This window comes from Trichoplusia ni, chromosome 3, assembly GCF_003590095.1.
Source record: "Trichoplusia ni isolate ovarian cell line Hi5 chromosome 3, tn1, whole genome shotgun sequence".
NCBI classification, from domain to species: Eukaryota; Metazoa; Arthropoda; class Insecta; order Lepidoptera; family Noctuidae; genus Trichoplusia; species Trichoplusia ni.
In genome coordinates, this window is record NC_039480.1 from 16,906,770 (window position 1) to 16,929,009 (window position 22,240).

At 34.6% G+C, this 22,240-nt stretch overlaps 1 protein-coding gene across 1 annotated transcript; it reads right to left on the minus strand.

The window, feature by feature from the left end:
* Nucleotides 1-267: 267 nt before the first annotated feature.
* Nucleotides 268-20,493, minus strand: LOC113492186 (glutaminyl-peptide cyclotransferase). The gene is made up of 5 exons (XM_026869536.1): nucleotides 20,211-20,493; nucleotides 18,316-18,646; nucleotides 14,977-15,209; nucleotides 11,220-11,445; nucleotides 268-743 (listed from the first exon to the last, which is right to left on the minus strand). The coding sequence occupies exons 1-5, from the start codon at nucleotides 20,298-20,300 to the stop codon at nucleotides 592-594; spliced, it is 1,032 nt and encodes a 343-aa protein (XP_026725337.1). The 5' UTR covers nucleotides 20,301-20,493; the 3' UTR covers nucleotides 268-591.
* Nucleotides 20,494-22,240: the final 1,747 nt, after the last annotated feature.

The window sequence follows — 22,240 nt, forward strand, 5'->3', positions numbered from 1 at the left end:
TTTTGGCAAGATTTGTATAATGCGAGACTTGGCTGTGAGGAAATAACTAAATATATATATCACAAAATTAATATAACTGTACTAATAAGACCTCAAATTGAGATACCTACTAAATAAAACTACCTAAAATATTCTCTAACTATAACCTGTTCCAATCGAAACTTTTGACAGTTGTAATTTGACATTCAGCACAGTGGCGGATTCACCAGAAGACTGAGTAGGCTTGATTGAGCCTAGGGCGGCAAATTGAGGACCGATATTTTTTTGGCTACCAGAAATCAAGAATATTTCTGGATGACGGTTTTCTGTATTCTGAAGTTTTATAGATAGAGGTCTGCAACAAATTTTGCCGATGACTTTCTCTTCTCACTTATCATTGTACGTCCCGTAAATTTTTGAATTGTAAAAATAATCTAGGACATGACAGTTTGAAAATTGTGGATCCGCCTGCTCCGAGATCCGCCGCTTGTAAATCCGCCACTGATTCAGAACTAATGTTGCCAACTTATCTTACTGTTATGTTTTAAATTAACGTAGCCGTTTCTTGTACATTTTTATGATCATTAACTAGTGTCCTTGCCTTGTTGCCTGCTAAGGCTTGATGTGGAGGTACTCAGCGACGAACACTCGAAGTATTTTGTTTAGGTTTTCAATAGTGTTGAAGTCTAGGGCTGAGAGGTTGTCGGCAGGCGTGTGCCAGACGTCCGGGAACGGGGATGGAATCACGTGCAGTATATCCACATCTGAAACAATTAAATAATGGGTCAAGTTAAGTATAGTTAGACTTTTCTAATTTTTTATTTGGTAGTCAATAAAAATCATAAACGTGTTCTGAGTTTTAAGGTAACAATATGGTTTTATGATCTGTGTACGAATACAATGTTTCAAAAATATTTTTGTTGACGTGTTAAAAACTATTTTTTTCGCGTCTTTTTGTTAGCTTTTTATCTTCTTCACCCTTAAGACATGGTCTTGTAAATGTCAGACAGTTTTGTCGATGATACTTTTTGTTTGTTAACAATCTTTTGTATAAACGGAATTAAGACAATCCTGTCTCATCTCAAATTAACACTCGCCCTTTAGCATGTGTACATCACTAGTATACTAATGACGGTACGATAATGACGTTATCAAACAGCTGCAATAGTTTTTTATCGATAGAACGGATTTCATTATGAGCGCTTTACGGTCAGGTACAAATTTCAAAATAAAATGTGTTCTATTGAATTGTCAGTTTTCAGGCTATTATCGGATGTAAAAAATCCGGATTGCGAGGTCCCTAGACCCCCTGAATACACTTATTTATTTTTTTATTGAATAAACTATTTCTGTCATAAATGTTTTATTATCTAATGACGTAATAAACCAATTTTCATTTCCAAGCCCAGTCTCACCTATTGTAAAATTTGTGGAAATGGTTATCGTGAATTTTATTTTATTGAGACGTCACAAAATAACGTCAAAATTATTATCATCAAAATCAGATACGGCCAGGAAAGTTATTGTGAAGTTATAATCCTATTAAAATCTGATTACGTATCTTAATACTTTCCAATGGACGTGTGGTATCTTTATTTGTTTTCTTCTTCAATTTACCTCTTTAGTCTATAAACAAATAAAATCTTATGCTGTGCACATTCAACCTTGTACCATAATTATAATAATGATTTATTTGCCAACAGTTACGAAATATGTAGATACATATAAGGTCTTAAAACATGCGTAACCTCACACAGACAATAATAATCATGCAAATAATTTAATTAGACACGGAACAGCTTGCAGATTGTTTACTTATTTTTTAAATAACTATTCATAAAAACCATGACTTCATTCAGAGTGCAAAATGCCGGCCGGTTCGGGGAAGATTCGTCGTTTCTTAAGCCCGTACATTAAATAAAAACTCCTGTTTCCCTTTATTTCTTTTAATAAACGACCGAAGTAACGAATTTAATTATTGTGTGTCGAAGGATTTTACAAACATTTTAGTCATATGTACAAGACATCTAGATCACTTCTTGGATCATTAAAATGCTTGTCCTAAGTGCGAATCAAACCTGCGATACGTCGCGCTCACTAGTGACATATACCATTCAACTACCTATGCAGAATAAATTGAGAATTTATGAGGATATTAAAATAAAAACGGTTAAAAAAGTTAGGAAAACTTTCAATAACTACCGTTAAAAACAGTACCCCATATATATAACTCCTTTACAAAGTTAGTAAATAACTGCAACTACTTTCAATCAGTACGATTTTATAGCGGTTATCAAACCTCAAATTGGATCAAGGTAAGCTCAGGCCATTATACCTCGGGTAAACTGTTAACTGACCTTGCTCTTGTGCCATTTGTATTATAAACAAATAAACGCCACCTGTACTTTCACAGCATATTGTTACGACTTATTATTATAACAGGATACTGGTCTAACGCGACAGTAAAAAGGTTTTATTGCCAACAAATTAAAACTCGGTTTTAATGTGCAGATCGCCCTACTATAATTGTAATTTTGCTATTTGTTATAACAATACAACACGTAAACGCGGTATATTGAAAGCCAAAGGCATTTTATCCGGCAATAAGCTCCTAACACTTCATTGACTGCATCTGATAGCGCAAAATAGGGATAGATTATTGATTTTAGCAATGAGTGATAATACACAACCGAATCTATTTATACAATGTATCGGTAAAGTTGTTCTATTAAGGGTAAGTAGGTACATGAATCGAAGTGTTTAAAGCAAATTCATCTGTATTACAACAGCATAAAACTCATATTTCTCAGAGGGGCAAATAGAATGCGAGAATTTACAGAAAAAAAGCAATGTTGGTGTGTCCCTTGTGTCTGTCAATTCCGTGTTACCTTTTTAGAGTTTTATTGGTAGGAACGTTTTGCGTAATCAATTATATAAAACGTGCTCAAATAGATGCACGTACAACGAATTAAATGAGAATAATACAGAGGAAGCTTGTTGCATCTATTTTTGTAAAGATGACCGTGACTCAATTGGTTTGTAACTTGAGAATTATAATGGTGGCCGCTTGCCCATACTAATGAATCCTTTGATTGGATTGAGAAGGTTAGGACTAATACCTGTGCTATTCATGTAAATATAACTAAAGAGTTTGAAAATGATTTGGCATAGCATTGCTGAAAGATTTTATACTAATCGAATAGTTTTGTACTGATATGCAGAAATATGAATATAATTTTGTCGATGTGGATAGTTTTGGTTAAGGATATCACATATTGAAGGAATTGTTATTTTAAATTAGCTTCAATCCCAGGTATTTACGTAAACGACTATATTTCCGCTCCGAACCACGTTGAATATGTTGTTAAACTGCGATTTCGGTTTTTCCAACATATAATAGTTGAGGGAAAACTAAATTATTATTTTTATTACAGAATAAACAATCTTATCATGATTTCAATAAAAACTTTATTAAAATCATATTATTCTATTAAATTAATAATTCGTCATGTTGAAAAATGTGATAATATTATGATGACAGTCTAAAATATCTTTTATGGATTCTAAAACTCTATGGTTGAAAGAAAGGGACAGTGGTTAATGGGTTAGCAGCTACATCTCTCTAACTAAATATTTCTTTTTAATTTCTACTTCGGGCTTTGAAGTAATATGTTTTTTTACACCCATGCCATTGTATACATAGCACTTTAATATAAGCATTTCGCCTTTACACAATACTTTCATTATAAATCATAGTATTCAAACAGCAACGCTTCCAAGTAATGAAAAAGGTGTGTCATACATTCAACAAAAACGTCACAATTTTGGGCATAACAATTAAAAGCACGCTTCAAGTGACCGGTTTACCCGATAAGGGCTTAACACAATCATATCGAGTTAGTCCGAATGGCTTATCGAATAGATATATATTCCAGCCTAATCGATTGCGTAAACAGACGAAATTTGAATATATTATTTGTCCTGGCGATAAGTGAAAGAAAACCCAGACATTCGTTGCAAATATTATGTATTCTTCTACAATTTCACACGCACAATCCAGTCTCAACTGACACGAGGTCGACTTCGACGATGACTCCCACCAAAAATGCCCCGCCAAAACTAGTTTTTTTTCATCAAACGTCAAATCAAAACGTATATCCGGTTCTGTGTTGCCAGTTAATTAAACAATATTGCGTATATAAATTATCTTATGCTAACATTCGGCTAATCCTGACGTCAAACGCGGCCTCGCGTTTAACAAACAAAACCAAAAGAGATAGAGAAAAAAAAAAAAGGTTAGTGAAACAATTAACAGGACCAGGAATTAATCGTTAAAATTATTATACACATCACTTAATAACGACTACAGGCACTCTCACCGGTAGCGACTCACTCTTAAATCTAACATCGACTACAGGCACTCTCACCGGTAGCGACTCACTCTTAAATCTAACATCGACTACAGGCACTCTCACCGGTAGCGACTCACTCTTAAATCTAACATCGACTACAGGCACTCTCACCGGTAGCGACTCACTCTTAAATCTAACATCGACTACAGGCACTCTCACCGGTAGCGACTCACTCTTAAATCTAACATCGACTACAGGCACTCTCACCGGTAGCGACTCACTCTTAAATCTAACATCGACTACAGGCACTCTCACCGGTAGCGACTCACTCTTAAATCTAACATCGACTACAGGTACTCTCACCGGTAGCGACTCACTCTTAAATCTAACATCGACTACAGGCACTCTCACCGGTAGCGACTCACTCTTAAATCTAACATCGACTACAGGCACTCTCACCGGTAGCGACTCACTCTTATCTCGTATCATCAAATATAAGCGCTTTCACTTGTAGATTCACTCATTACTAATTATCATTTTTCATACAACATTTACTTTCAGGTTATTATTACAATATCTATAAGTCTAATTCTGGCTAAAATCACTATCATAATATCTATCGATTTATACTTCACACAATACATAATAATAAATTAATTAGGTTCTTTAAACTTCGAAACTTAACTTTTCCCTTTACAATGATTTCTCGACAGACTTATTTACTTCATACTGGTTTCATTTTTATGTAACTCATATTTATACTTATACTGTTTCGATCTAACTACAAAAGTAGATATAATAATTTTGTTAACAAATACTAATCTGTCATGCATTTCACACTCATTTACTTCTTTCCATAATACATTATTAGACATCATCATCTCATTATATTCATTCACGTAATAATAATAATTAAGAATGGGTCTGACAGTTCTACTACACATATTCATTACAATACTGATTTACTCTGAATCACTCGAGATCACATCATTATTAAATACGAGCCAAGGATGTATCTTGTCAACCGCATACACTGACCGGTAAGGCTTACTACCTTCTTTTCTGGTGATAGGAGTATCTTCTACTTCGTAGCGATCATTACCAATTACTTTTGAAATCCTAAACGGCCCTACGAATTTAGGTAATAATTTACGACTGTGCCCGGATTCCGTACGAATTTCTTTTTCGATACGAACTAAATCACCTATTTTATATTGAGCTGGTGGTTTATGTGAACTATCAAAACGTTCTTTCTGTTTTTGTTGATTTCTTTGAATCAACAGTTCCGCGTCCGTTCTTATTTTATCACGGTCTAACTGGACATGAGATTCCGACACAACCGAATTCATAATACCATCTGAAACACCAGTCGTTTGAACACCAAACAACATTTCTGATGGGGTGCGGCCAATAGCTTTATTTATAGTATTATTAAGTGACCATTGTATTTGAGGTAAACGTAAATCCCATTCATTTTCAGGTTTATCGTGATTAGCAGCTGTAAGGGCATCAACTATAGTACGGTTATACCTCTCAACTTGCCCATTGGCCCTGGGAGAGGCGACCGCATTTAAAATATGCTTAATTCCCTTTTTATTGATGAAGTCGGAAAACTCTTTACTGGTGAAACAAGTACCACGGTCAGATATAACTCGACGAGGCACTCCGAATAATGAAAAGTAATCCTCAAATATTTGTATTGTTATACTGGTTTTGACACTTTTTACTGGCTTTACAAATATGAATTTAGTAAACGCGTCTATTATAACCAAAATATGGCAATTTTTCTTTTTACTAATCGGAAAAGGACCACAATGGTCTACATGAAGTGTATCAAATGGTTTATTAATCTTAGGAATAGGATGGAGCTCACCTTGTTTTGCTCCAGCGGGTACTTTATTATGAGCACAGTTTAAACATGAGTTACAATACTTTTTAATGAAACGCCTCATTTTTTTAAACCAATAGGCTTGACTCACTTTATTGTAAGTTTTGTCAAAGCCGAAGTGTCCAGCATCGTCGTGATTCATACGAACTATTTGCCATCGTACTGCTTTTGGAACTACCCACTTTAGATTAGTGCTTTCATTGTCCGTCGTTACTCGATATAAACGGTCATTTTTAACGGTATAGTTCTTATGAATCTCAACGATGTCTTTGGTATTTGAATCCTTTAGAATACTAATGATTCTTTGTATTTCAGAGTCTTGTTCCTGCGCTGTACGCAACCAAGCATCATCATCGATTGCTAAAATGTCAACTACGTCAACAACTTGTTGAGTTACGTCAGTATTGCTCGGATTACGTGACAGTGCATCAAAATGACTCATTTTAGTGCCGTCTCTATGCTCTACAATAAAATCATATTCCTGCATCAAAATATACCAACGCGCTACCCTCGGTATTAGGTCCCTCTTTGTCATTGTGCTGCGTATAGCCGCACAATCCGTGATTACTTTGAAGGATTTACCTAATATGTAGACTCGAAATCTGTTGAGAGCGCAGACCACCGCCAAGGTCTCGAGCTCATATGAATGTAATTTGCTCTCGTCAGACGTCGTTTGTCGACTGTAATAGCATATAGGGTGTGGAAGTTCAGTATTTACGCGTTGTATTAAGATTGCACCTATCCCTATTTTGCTAGCATCAGTGTGGATTTCAAATTCACCTTGGGGGTCGTACAACGCTAGCACAGGTCATGTGGTAAGTCTAGCCTTTAATTCTTTGAACGCATTAACTTGAGCTTCGTCAAAATGCCACGAAGCATTTTTCTTGGTCAAAATTGTCAAAGGTTTGGCTATCACCGAATAATTTTGGATAAACCGACGAAAATAACTAGTAAGACCGACATATTGGCGAACTTCATGAACGTTTTTAGGTTCGGGAAAATCCACAACTGCTTGAACTTTAGCAACACCAGGCCGAATTCCATCGGAGCTTATTTCATAGCCCAGATAATTTATACGAGTTTGAAAGAAGTCACATTTTTTTAGATTTAGTGTAAGTTTAGCAGATCTTAACAGCTGAAAAACTTTTTCTAATTTATCCAAGCCTTCTTCAAACGTTTTCGACATCACTAAAAGATCATCCATATATGCTAAGGCCAAATTTTGCCTACCTTTAAGCATAGTATTAATTGTTCGCTGAAATACACTAGGAGCGTTAGCTAGACCGAATGGCATTCTTTCAAACTCATACAAACCATCGGGTGTTACAAAGGCAGTAAAACGCTTACTGTTTTCACTCATCGGCACTTGGTAGTACCCCGAAAAAAGGTCTAGACTTGTAAAGTATTTGTTACCGCCTAATCTGTCTAACTGATCTTCTATACGTGGCATGGGGTATTTGTCTTTCATTGTTTTTCTGTTTAGAGACCTATAATCAATGCATAACCGCTTTTCACCATTTTTCTTGCCTACTAAAATCACGGGGCTTGAATAATCAGATGTACTTTCTCGAATTATGCCATTAGTTAATAAATCATTAATAATTTTGTTAAGATGTTCGCGCTCACTATGAGATATCCTGTAGGGATTATAAACTACTGGTTTATCATCCGTTAATGTAATATCCATCTGTGTTATATTAGTTTTGCCTAATTCTGTCATATTCATAGCGAAGCAATCCCTATATTTTGTTAATAAAGCATATAATTGGTCTTTTTGTTGTTCCGATATCTCAGTACTAATTTTTACATCCATTAATGGTAACGGTTCATAGTTTTTAGCTTCATCTATTATGCCTATATATTCATTATAATATGTCTCGTTAAATTTGTGACCCCTAACTAGTAAAGAACCTTTATTAATTATTAATTTGTTAGAAGATAAATTTGTCAACATTATATAACCCCGTCCTAACTGGAAGCTAAACAGCCCTGGCATTACTATATATTCATTATTTGGAATAACTCGAAGACTAATCTGCACATACAATCCGCCAGTATATTTATCATTAGCGATCACATTAACTGGCATAGTCATTTTAGGTAATACGATTTCGTCCTTGTCTGCACAGAGTGTAACCTTCGAGTCATTATCACTTAAATCAGGTGTAGTTATGAACAGCAATTCGCTTTCCGTTTTTAAAAGTATAACGTTTGGTTTTTCCGTAAATGACTGTCCTACTAGAATTGCTGTTCGTAAGTACTGATCACTAACAACAAGAACTTCTGTCTCAGCTTTAACCGTACCAATACCTAACATAACTGTTATCCTACCTAATGGTTCTACTGCAGAATTACCAAACCCCTGTAGGGTCGGTAAGTTCTTGGTATCCCATTCATTGCATATAAGTTCAGCACTGGATCTACGCATTAGAGTACATTTACTACCTAAATCAATATATCCTCTTAAAGTTATATCGTTCACTGTAATATCTTTGTAATATTTCTCATTATCAGTATCATTATTAGTAATACACATAACAGCCTTGTTTTGTTCCCTGTCACTACTAACTTTAGTCGATTCGTCATTAGTGTTGTTCCTTTTACGACAATCTTTGGTATCGTGTCCTAATTTAAAGCAAAAGTTACATCTTTTAATAGGTTTGTTACATCTTAAACTTATATGTCCCGGTTCATTACAATTAAAGCAACGTAAAGTATCTGTGCTACTATTTTTAGTTTGTTCATTATTAGGGATATTAGACTGTCTAGACTGCGTATTAGTACGAATACGTGAACGGTTAGTAAACGAATTATTTTCATTTTGTGACACTGTGCGCAAATAATTAAGGACCTGTTCAGGTTCGTTAAACATGCAAGCTCCGGCTCCCATCCGTACAAACTTATCGTCAATACCATGTATGAGACAACCAACAGCCTTGGTTCCGGTTATTTCGCATTTATTTATAAGCGCCATTTTATCATAATAATAATGTTCTAGAGATTGCCCAAACCTACAACGGAACCTTAACATTGTCGACAGTAAGTCTCCGTAATTTTCGTTAGAAGGAAAAGCTAGCTTTAATTTTTGAATCCACTCATCCCAAGTGTACAAAACTGAAGGCAGCCCCTTGTACCACTTCTTGGCTAAACCGCTCAATTTAGGAAGTGCATAATGACATATTTGTCGATCATTCCAAGAATAAATTTGGGCGCATTCATTGACCTTATTAATCCAATTTTCTATCGTCTGACTATTATCGCTAGGGTCGAACTCGGGTACCACACTAAATGCTACAGGAAAATTATTTTGAGCCCAGAAATTAGGAAATGACAAAGGCACAGATGAACTACTTGCGTTATTCACTTGAGGGATATCAAATGTCGTGTTATTGGTACTAGGTAAATCGGTATTCGATTGATTATTTATAATTACGGGAGTGTTAGACATGTCTAATTGTACAGCCGAGGTAATTGGCGGCGTTTTGGTTCCTTCACGATTAGAATTAATTTCAGAATATTTTTGACCCCTACGATCGGAACGCGTTTCTTTTCTACTCCGCCTTTTACTACGTTTGTGACCATGACGTCGTCTTTTCCGTTGTCGAGATCTACGAGTATTAGTCTCACTACTACAAGACGAATCAGAATAAGAAGTACTAGTATCGCGTGAGTTGCGTCGCTTTCGCTTAGAATTACCCATTACTTTATCTAAAGTGATTCAAAGTACAAAAGTATCTACTATTTAAAAAAAAATAACCAAAATGATCAACGATAAATACAATAACAAAGTCAAATATATTCGTACGGTTTCACTTTTAAATCATCAAAATTAACTATTTAAATTGTGACGGTTTCAATAAACAAAATTATCAACGATAAATAAAATAACAACGTCAAATATACTCATACGATTTCACTTTCAAATCAACAAAATTACCTATTTAAATTGTAACGGTTTCAAATTGAAAATAATTTTCACCAACACAACGTAAACAAACACTGTTAATGTATCACTTTTAGTTGTTAGATATTCACAACATTATCACCACTTTCCTATTTAGTTGTAATGTACGTAGACTTGCACAATATTAATCAATAGTCTCGTGATTAAATTTGGAATTTCATCACGTAGATTCCGCGAGAATAACAGCATGTGATGTAGATATTGTAGGTAGTTTATAATGACATTAAGCTCTGACCTTAATCATCCACTGTTCAGGAACCTTCAGGAGACCGCTGCATGAGGCACGTGGAGATCACTATCCCACTTCTGACTTGAAAGAAAACCCAGACATTCGTTGCAAATATTATGTATTCTTCTACAATTTCACACGCACAATCCAGTCTCAACTGACACGAGGTCGACTTCGACGATGACTCCCACCAAAAATGCCCCGCCAAAACTAGTTTTTTTTCATCAAACGTCAAATCAAAACGTATATCCGGTTCTGTGTTGCCAGTTAATTAAACAATATTGCGTATATAAATTATCTTATGCTAACATAAGGAAAGTTTGTCAAAAATACACGCCCAAATTACGGTCCCTGAGGGCTCGTTAAAAATGACCCAAAAAGAGACTCAGCTCGTTTCCATAAAACGAATGTTATCTTTTATAGATTACTGACCGATTTACCGGTAATCCGTAGATTAAATCTATTTTTAATTCATTGAGGTAAGGGCGTTATTCCTTTTCTAAATTTTTATCTTTGTAACATCTTATTTATTTAAATACCTTCAACTCTCATTACAGAAATTATATCCCAATACGATACGAATACTAATTGCATTCTATCCCAATCGGGCTAGCTAATCTAATTTAGGAATAAATTCTGGTTTCAACACCAATTAGGCTGTTTCTAAAGATCAGCAGCGAGCGATATGTTTTTAAGAACCGAGGCTAGTGTCACACAGACTATTGACGAAGCCATTTTATTTACTTTTTTATTAGTCATATATAGATGGTAGTTGTTTGCATAAATTGAAGAGTTAAAAAAACTTACTTTTCCTCATAAACGGTATATGATCGTCTTCTATAACGGCACCAGAGCTCCTCAACCTGAAGTACGTCTGTTCGGCCTGCCCTTTGGAGTAAGCCTGGAACTGGTCGAGCTCGGCCAGCCGCTGCTCGGCCACTGCTAGCCTCACGTACCACTTCTCAGTGGACTGGAAGTAGCTGTAGAAGACTGGGTCAGGGGCGCCGAGGAGATCGAGCAATACCATCACGTCCTAGAACAAAAAGTATTTGTAATCTGGTGGTTGTTACCGTTGTTGTGTTGCTTTGCTAATAATGAACTAATAGAATAATGAATGATAGAAGGTCAAGACTCATTGATAAGGATCAAGTCTTTATCAAGAGGAAGAAGAATAATGATTGGTTAGGATCAGGGTCCCATATATCAAGAAGTATAATGAGCATTAGAGCTATTAGGGTCTAAACAGACAGAAACACTCACACGACTGCACGCCGACTGCAATTGCACTTCTGTTGCAGTCGTGTCAACTGCATTCAAACTGCATTCGAACTGCAAATTTGCAGTTGGATTGCAGTTGAAATGCAGTCCGTCTGTCTAGAGCCTTACTATTCTGGTATTTCTGGACATAGTAATTTTGCTACATGCTAAAATGCGAATACCGAAATTTGCGACTTGAATACTTGTTAACAAAGTCACTAACGAACTATTTAGTACACGGCGAGTTGATTCGGCACATATGAATATTCCGTGCACGTTTTAGCAAGTTAAATTTCTGCAACGAAAACTTTAAACTAAATTTCATATGCATAATTATTTTAATGAATACAACATATTATAATATATTTTTGTCCGAATGTATCTAATCCCTCGGGTTAATCAAAATTAGCCATATTCAACAGTTGTTCTGATATCTTAAATCGATATGTTGAAAATGCATTATTATCGATATTAATCACTACCGAAGACGAGCGATAACATCTAATGTCTTGTAAATATTGAATCCCACCAAAAACATTAAATGTAAAAAAATGCCAAGTCTCTCGATGCAGTCTTTCCATCGTAAAAAGTTTTGAGATCTCATAGAAGCCAAGTCCTATTCAAAATATTTTGTAGTTATAAATCAACATTTAGTAATTGTATCAATAGTTTTCTTTATATTATAATTATAGTGACTTGGCAATGAGCACAAGAAGAAACAAATAAAACGGCATATTTGTAGGAGTTGAAAGTTACACACACCGCATGCGTAAACATTAATATCACAAAATTAATTTTCTTTTGGTTTATCCGTGTCGTCCCAACCGAATTTCGGCAACGGCAGTCAGTCTTAGTGTACTCTCGATTCATTTACTTTCATAAAGCGATGGCCCGTAAGGTATTCTTAATTATTGTATTGGAGCATGTAGTCGGTAGTGACCATCATGATTCACACATAACAAATAATCTGATCACTGGTCTCGTCAGTAACATTTGCACATAATTCCAGGCATCAAGCAGCTTTTAATTTGTGCTCATTGCCAAGTCACTATAATTATAATATAAAGAAAACTATTGATACAATTACTAAATGTTGATTTATAACTACAAAATATTTTGAATAGGACTTGGCTTCTATGAGATCTCAAAACTTTTTACGATGGAAAGACTGCATCGAGAGACTTGGCATTTTTTTACATTTAATATTTTTGGTGGGATCTCATTTATTTTTTGTAAGTGTATTTCTTTCTTTTTTTTTAGGTGTCATAATTTCTAGGACTTCAGCTACTGCTTTGCTTAGAACCCATTCTCTATCTCTATCTCTTTTGTTTCTTCTCTGAGACTTCGTTACTTCTAATGTAAACAAGCTTAAACTTATATATATATGCATATATATATATCTACTAACTTACAAACTATAGCTAAACTAAACTAAATAACACGTAAAGTTCTCCGAATATCAATTATCACTACAATATTTTTTAGTTTCGAAATGGTTTTTCATAGACAGGTGGCGCTATCAAATGAAAATTATCGAATTATTCTGAAGTACTACTTAGACTGCGCTTTGTAACGAAACCATAGCGCGATTCAGACACGTACAACGCCATCTATCGAGCGCGCATACAATATTTATCGCAATACAATGGAGTTTTAGCTTTATTAATTTAATGAATTATGAATTTTATGTATTAATTTGTATTAATGATAGTCTGTGTATTACATTTATATTATTCTTTTCTATTCTATGTATGTATTCATCCAATTGAATAGGTACTTAAACAACGAACAAAGTTAACAATGCAGTCAAAATCCATACATAATGTTCTTGCCAAACCGCAAATATAAAATTGTTTTCTATGGCATATTATTTTTTAATGTTTTTATAATTTTTCCTTTATATGTGGCTAAGGACCTATCTTGGTGCAAAATTTGAAGTTTCTAAGTCTGCTAGAAGTACCTTAGATTTTTGATGATCTGTCAGTGAATCAGTGAGTGACAAAATGGTGTAGCTTTGATCGACCGTAACTCCTAAACCATTAATTCAATTGGCATGTAATTTCGAACTTAAGCTTGTTCTAATGCCTACTATTATTCCCCGAAAAGCTAAACTCCTAGCTTTGTCCACGTCGAAGATACAGGGGGGGCGAAACAGCCGCGAATCGCTTCGAGAAAAGATGGTACGGCCGTGCCCGTTTTGCTCGAGACTTGGCAGGGGCACTGCCGTGCCCTCAGATTGTTATGATTTTAATAATTTCCCGGGATCTCATTTGTCTATCAGATCCTGATTGCAGGTACATTATTAATGTAGAATTACTAGTATAATAATTATTAAACTGTATTAAGAGTATTTCTTTTAATATTGATAGCTAAGTTATGTTTAGGTACCTAATTGTCAATTTCATTAATATACTGAAATACGCACGGAGGCAGCGGGGCTTTTCATCTATTCGTGATGAAATACAGACAATATTAAAAACGATCTAAAAATGTAAAGTAACACTTACTTATATTTTTAAAGCGACTTTACAATTCATTCATACGCAAAAACTATCTATCTCCACCCGCCTTACAAAAGAGGTTGCAAATGTTTCATCGGAGAGGGCCTACTTAACAGAAACCGTTTTCCTCGTTCATTAGTCCGGGGAAAGTACGCGTGTTAAATATCAAGCTGCGAACTAAGGGTATTTATAGAGGCGACCTATTTTTTCATCTTACAACACCGCCTTAATTAGAAGAAAGTTGAAGACGTAACGACCCTTGTTTGAAGTGCTTGGTTTCAATTTTATTATTTAAAGTTTGTTATAGTGTGGTCGGGAAAATTTGGAAGTTTTTACATCGGTATGACATATTTAAAAAGTATGTTTTTAAAGTAGTAGTAGAAATCGTTAAGTATGGCAATGTATTGGCTTAATTTAATTTTAAAGAGCCCTTCATTTAAGGTAGACCAATCTGTTTACCACGGTATGGTCCATTTCCGCATACTGCTTTGCTTAAACTTGTTTTTTTAAGGTTTCCTTGCTTGAATGACTAATTTTCCACAAATCAATTTAGATTTGTTAGCGACTGTCAGGTTAATTAGCGACAGATAATTATCGAGAATGTCTGAAACTTCGATTGTAGTACCTACTTTTACAAACTCAAATTACCTTCGGTATAATAACCATGTGTGTGTATAATCTATCTTAAATCTTATGACTTTATGATTTTATATTAGATAGAGATCCTTAATAAACGATTACTCACGTCAATTTCACTTTCAGTCAATTTTGTAGGATCTTTTGGAGGTTATTTTAATGAAACTCACCATTCTCTTGAGATGACTAGCCCCATCTTTGTATTCCGTGTTGTGCCATTCCTCAGCTAGATGCTTCGCTCCATATATCGAGTCCTTGGGTCCCCACTGCCTGAAGGCCTCCTCTCCGTCGAAGAATATGAACATGAGGCTCAAACGATTTTTCTTCAGTGTTTCTAGCCTCGCTGACATCACTTTAGCTAAGTTGATCATCATTGCACAAGGCACGGCTGAGTCCGTCGCACCTGTTGAAGAAATCTTTTTATAAATATACTTTGTAGTAATAATAACTTTTGGGAGGCGGTTTCGTAACTATTTATTTAGTAACGGGTTGCTCACGCACATTTTTTGATAGCCCGAATTATTTCCAAGGTATAAGAAGTAGTAATCAATCGAGACATTGTTGGATATCCAAAGTCTGATTTTTAAACAAAACCTGAAGGGTTCTAGAGTCACGAGATTTAGAATGTAGAACTGTAAGATTTTGACTTTGAGATTGCTTTAGGGCTTAGTTTACAAATACTAAATACGTTTTCTAGTTATCAATAGATAATAACCAAGCAATAGTCTGACCTCCACTCTCAGTTACACATTAAGATCGTACTCGTAGCTACTCTGTACTAGTAAACATCTGAACTTTCAACCCATAGATAAGAAAAAAAGTACATTCATTTTTATATTTTACCTACATCTTGGTTATTGAACTGTCTCATGTTAAAATTCAATAAATCATCGAATCTGAAATCGATAACCCGTAAGTGATCAATGCTCTAAATTTTCCTATATGAGGAGAGGCTTTAGCCTAGCAAGGAGACAGTACAGGCTAGGATTATAAAGCTGGTTGGAAGCTGTCCGGGAGAATAGTTAAAGCCGAGTGAACTCAGAACGATGTAACGATGTATGGTTTTCTGTTAATGCTGTATGGACCAAACTGGGAGCGGGTTGCTAATAGGGCAACTCGCAACGCTATGAAAATGTATATCTAGTAGTGCCTAGCCACTAGTGTTTTATTTTGTTGTAGAAAAATAAAACACTAGACTATTTTTTTTTGTTTACTCAAATACCTACGTAAGGCCTGCCTAAGGATTCAAACGAAACAAATGAATCAACTTTAACATCGATATCAGTTAGTATTACCATAGCCGACAGCCGTGAGCCAATAGCATAATGTTTGCTATGTATAGCAATGTCACGCGTGGAATTTATAACAGAACAAAGCAGACAGAATATAATGGACACTGCTTTATTATATGTTAAAGACATACTAAAACTAATAAATAGCAAATAATTAAAAGAGAGTTCGACTCGCGATCCCGCCGCGTCTGCTCATGATTAAGGACTCCGGTTGGGTCCGAAACTAGTCGGGCTCTCCCGATAAATACGCGTGAGTAAACCGTTACATCATTTAATAATGAATCATTCTCACGATAGTTACTATCAAAAAAATAATAATAATTAAAACACCAATTAGTGACGACTGGGAATAAAAAGCTAAAAATCTATTTAGTCATTCTGTTAGATAATTAAAAAATATTAAAAATATTAGGGACGTATTTATGCGTTTTTCTGAACAACAAAAATTTACAAAGATAAATTGCTTTAAAGTTTAGGGTTTGTGACGTAACGTACGAAATGGTGACGTCACGCGTTTGTTTAATTTTTCCTTTTTTGGGGGGGTAAATTAATTTATCCATAATTATGCACTAAACTACAAGAGGCACACTGAAAATAAAAACGTCGTATTCCTATCACATTACGATGACAGTTAGTTTCTTCTAAATTTAATTTGTTTACTCAGACAAATACGCGAAGAGCACACGTAAGTTAAACGGTGTTATCTCTAAAAGAATGGCAAGTTCAATACATACGAGTATTTTGTCTGACATGCAGCTCATACGAAACTAACTACCTTTTGTTTTCCGCGGGGCAACAACTAGAGTCGACTTGGCGTGGAGATAAGTGACGGTATTGTCTTAACACTAGTCGATACAGGCAAAACAATTTATAGGTGTTCACTTACAAATAGTATGGTTTTCTATCAGTTAAGAACCCTGAGTAAATTAAAAATAATTTTCACCATAACTTGCGAACAAGCGAATAAACTTATTTTTGACATTCTTATGGTATTAACAAGGATTTAGTGTTTTACGAGTATGTTAGTCAACTTTCTCTTAATATTTTTTTCTCTATATGATTTACATGTTTGCTTATATTTTAGCTTAACGCGCTGGCCGTGACTAGCGGCTAACGAAAATGAAAGTGAGTGAAAGTTCCATACCCTTAAGTATTCCCGAGAGCGAAGCACGTCCACAAGGATTCCGTTGGGTCAAAACAAAACGCAAAATTAGTATAGAAGGGTGAAAGCAAGTATAATATTAAAACTTTAATATTTGAACAAATTTTTTCGTAATAACAATTACTACATGCTTGTAATAGAATCGAAAGTAGTAATATAATTGAATCGATAAAATCATATCGTAAGTAACTTTTACGTTTTATTAACATATACTACCTTTTCGCCTGCGTCGAGGTCGGTTATATCGCGTTTCCAAGACAACTCTTCAAAAGTCCGGGATAAAAACTATCCTATGTCCTTTCTCAAGGTCAACTCTATCTCCGTACCAAATTTCATTAAAATCAGTTCAGTGGTTTAGACGTGAAAGCGTAACAGACAGACAGAGTTACATTCGCATTTATAATATTAGTAGGGATAAGTATTTAGCCTTTCCTCTTAACAAAATCCAATTACAACCATAGTCACAAAACACCGACAAACATGAGTCATGTAAGTGCATGCATCTGCGAACATTGAAACGCGTAGCTAGTCAGTGGCCGTGACAGGCAGTTTGCTTATGACGAGCTTCCGTTGCTAATCCTGAATAAACTGTTTGTTTGTTTGCGATTTTAGGGAAAACTGTAAACAATCTCTGATACGTTTTTACAGGTTATTTATCTTAGAAAGACATTCTACAGATCGACTGGCAGTGACGCTGCGATAGCGAGCGATCAAGGTCTCTGCCTCTCTACGTATCCTAAAAAGTCTCGTGATTACAGTTAGATAATGTTTGCACTGTCATAAGTAAATGGGAAATGTTAACTTAAATATAAAGAGGTTTTGGATGGCGTTTTAGTTTGTTTGTATTCATTTCGAATAGGAGCTTGTTTTTGATCACGTTTTACCATACTGTATAGATATTTTTTTCTGACTATATCGCAAAACTTTGAACTAAAGTAAGTTCATTAAAAGAAGATAAACATAGGAAAATCGGGATTAAGTGTACTGGTTTCGGATAACTTCTAAAAAAAATACTTTCTAAAGTACGTATTAATAAAAACCAGTATAATACTTACCAACAAACACGTGTTCCCTCATATACTTGCTGTCATAATGGCACGCCAGCACCAAGAATCTGTCCGCGTCGCGGTTGAGTTTCGCGATGATATTCTTGAAGGTGAGTGTCCCAAACACGGGGGTTTCGTCCTGGAACTCGTTTTCCGTGACGTCCCAACCCAGACCCTTCATTTGATCAGAGATGTATGAAGCAACTTTGTCATGGCTCGGAGTCCCAACCACTCTTGGTACCAGAATTTCATTTAACACCGTTTTAAAGTGTTTCATATCTGTTAATGCAGCTAAACTTTTGACATCTCTATCAGAAAGTTGATCTGCTTCGTGGAAATTCTGTAAATAAGTTTCGGTTTTAGTATACTTTTTTAATACGAGATTCGATACGAGAAATTCAGATTAAAGTGAATCATTTCCTGGTATTGCTGAAAAAACAAACATCAAAATATCTAAGTAATATAGCGCACAGAAATTTGGGAAAATAAAATGTTGTAGTGGACAAAAACAAACAGCTATCACAATTGGTACTTGAGATATTAGAAAGCATTAGTGCTGATGGGTAAAATGACCTATCAAACCAAAGCATGACCTTTTCTCATCATACAACCTTGTTTTAAATTTAGCTCACACATTAAGGCAGCTGAGAGAAGAATTATAAAGTCTGATAAAGTCATAATAAACAGCAACAAAAAAGCAATTGTCATTATAGCATTTGGATTAAGTAATGGGAAATATCACTTAATTTTAACATTATATTTATTGCCCCACATATTTAAGAAACTGATTACCCACATAATATATAATTACTATGCATTGCAACATACACATGAGTAGTAGACATGTTTAAGTATGCCATGATAACAATAAAAAAAAAACAGGAACAAATAATTGTAATTTAAAAAGAAAACTAATTTAAATTTTTTGATATGGTTTCTAAGCATTATTGATTTAAAGAGTTTTATTATACAGAGGTGGATTTCATATGCTTAATGCCCTGGACTTCGGGCCCAGTCTATTAGGCCTGGCCCAAATCCACCCCTGGCCTTAATTATTGCCAGAAACTTACTAGAAATTAAAACACGACACATAAGCTTAAGCATCTTGATTCTTTTGTAATCAAGAACCTGTAAATGATTAAATTAAAAAAAAAATTGAAGCAGAAATAAAAGCAAACATCATAAATACTTTTTAATTATTACACAAGCCTGTATTAGGCAGTAAAGATATGTGAATGCAGTGTGAAAATTAAAATGTATTCATTTTTTCTTCACAGTTAAGGGAAAGCATGGTTCAATTGCTTTCATGTTATCAACAACAAATAAAGCCATAAAATACATGAAAATGCTAATACTTAATTTATGAAAATTAAAATGGTAATGCAATTATTTAGGTACACATTTTCATTTACCTACAAGACTTATAAAGACACCTAGCCAATAGCAGATTATTGCACAGATCTAACTTTCAAACTTTTGATACTGAGTCATCATCAGAAATATCATAAGAATATTATAAGAAATATTAAATAATAATGAAAAGGCCATAAATTTATATACCACAAGTCTTGCAATATAAGATAATAATTAACTCGTTTTAGTGCATAATTTGCCAAAAAGTTTGATACTCATTTCATGATACTCTTGGCATTTGCAAAAAGTATAATTTATTATAATAAATTCTTATTTAATGCTCCTACTAATACAGACATTAATAGATCCAATCTAACAATTAAAACTTGATTTTAGTAAAATTTTCTACATGAAAGAAAGTAGGAGAGAGAGAATACAGAGTTTTAACTAGTAAAAGTCGTACTTACAGTAAAATTTAGCTAAAAAGTGAAATAAATAATTGTAGAAATAAATGAAAAGTTTTTAATAACATGCAAAAATAAAATACTGACCTTTTCCTGGTAAAATTTTAATTCTTTTTTACTGTTTACAGAAGCAAAACTTAGTATCGCGAGAACAAAATAAAACAATGATTTAGACATGGTTTATATAGAATATTCAGTTTATACGTATTTTAGTCACTTTTGTAACATATGCACAGTTTTACTACGGTACTGTTGTTCACACGACGACTCAACAAAGTACTGATAAATGTTAGTTTTACGAAACTTGTTACGACAACCTTTCACCTCTCCTCTTCCTTACTCTACTTTGACTTTGACAGTTCGCGTCAATGAAGAAGTGATGCCACGATACTAAATATATTCTCCCTAACTCGCCATATTACTTCGTTTTGGAGGGAGTAAATATTCTTTAATTTATTTATAAAGTTATTGCCTTTGCTAAAAGAAAAAAAATATTACAATACCCGTAAACGCTTGTGTAACAAATTCTCATAGTATTGAACAAAGTCTAATCATATGACGAATAAAAAAAATATTGATCACAACGTTGACTCATTTTTTATTGAAATATTTCAGGATCTTAAAAACGTCGGCTGTAATAAAGTTTATTGAGAACATAATTTTGCCGCTATCGAAGGGTAATTGTTTAAACTATGGCAACCCTAAAGGCATAGATCAGAAAATATAATTTGTTGAGAGAAGGCCAAACAAACACAATTTACAGTTACGAGATATGATCTCGCTAATCATTTGTCCACTTTTGAATAATCATTGTGTAAATAATAACAGTACAATAAATGCCGTAGAATTAATAAAACTACCCGATGTTTGTGTAAGTAGGTATACTATACGGCTAGCTTTAACAACCAACTTACTCAGGCCCAACAAATTAAATCGCATAACTACGGGATAGGAATCTTTTTTAAGTAACCCGTCCAAATGTTCGAAAGCAAATCTCCGACTTTAAGGGTTACACTTTAAGACTACTTTGTGGTTTTAAGCAACAGAAGCTTCATTCGTCATAAATATTGCGTCAGAGGACCTATCTGTTATTGTAATCTTTGGTATCGTACATATGACGTCATAAGCGGACTTTCTTGTGACGTCAGTGTCAAGTTAATCAAAAGCGTCGCAGTATACTAATTCTGAAAAGTGTGTAGAGGCTTTAAATTTCATAAATCTTTTAAAATATTTGCCAACTAATCTTTTTAGTTTTTAGTCCTTCTAGCGACGTACCTAAGTGATTGAAGCAACACTTGTCATCATTTTTAATTTAAAACAACAGTCAGAGAACTGCAATATCACTGTTTTATTACTGCTACGTAGTCAGCTAACATCTATGATAAATATCAACAATTTACTTAACGATCTTTAATTAACTTTTTGGCCATGATCGTGTTAATAGATTAGGGAGTAATGGCAGACTTTGGTGTTACGAGAACGAGCTTTTATTTTCCTCAATCAGGAACCAGCTCTGACCGTGGGCGGTAAATATTATTTTATGACTTTACGTGTCGTATCAAGATTCGCCTCCCAAGAGAAATTCGCCATGTTATTATTTTCGAACGACAAGGCCATTTGTAAGTACGTCTGTCTACTAAAACAAGATAGCTACCTACCCACTTAATTTAAATGGTAGCCACTAGCCACTTAGTTAGGTAAATATTCTTGAAAGCCGAAAAAAAAAATCGATTTGGATTTCCAAAATAAATTATCATTCATCCTTCATACAGACTTTTTTAAGAAACGAGACCCATAGGTACCGCGTATTTACACCACGCAAGAGAGTAAAAACACATGACATTTAAAAGGGGTACGTGAACAAGTTACTACTTGAATTTCAAACACACGCTTGTGTTGTTTAAGAGCTAAAGGCATACGCCCACGACATGAGGGTTATTCTTCTCTAGCCTCCCACACAAGATTTCATTCACATTTTGTATCATCCGTGGGTGTATGGACGTCGTTATTGCGTCAAGACAATTCAGTAGCGTTAACAAGTCACTTATCTTATAATTAACGTAATAATAATCCCAAACCATCAATTATGTCAATAACTTTGACGCTCAGCAATCATC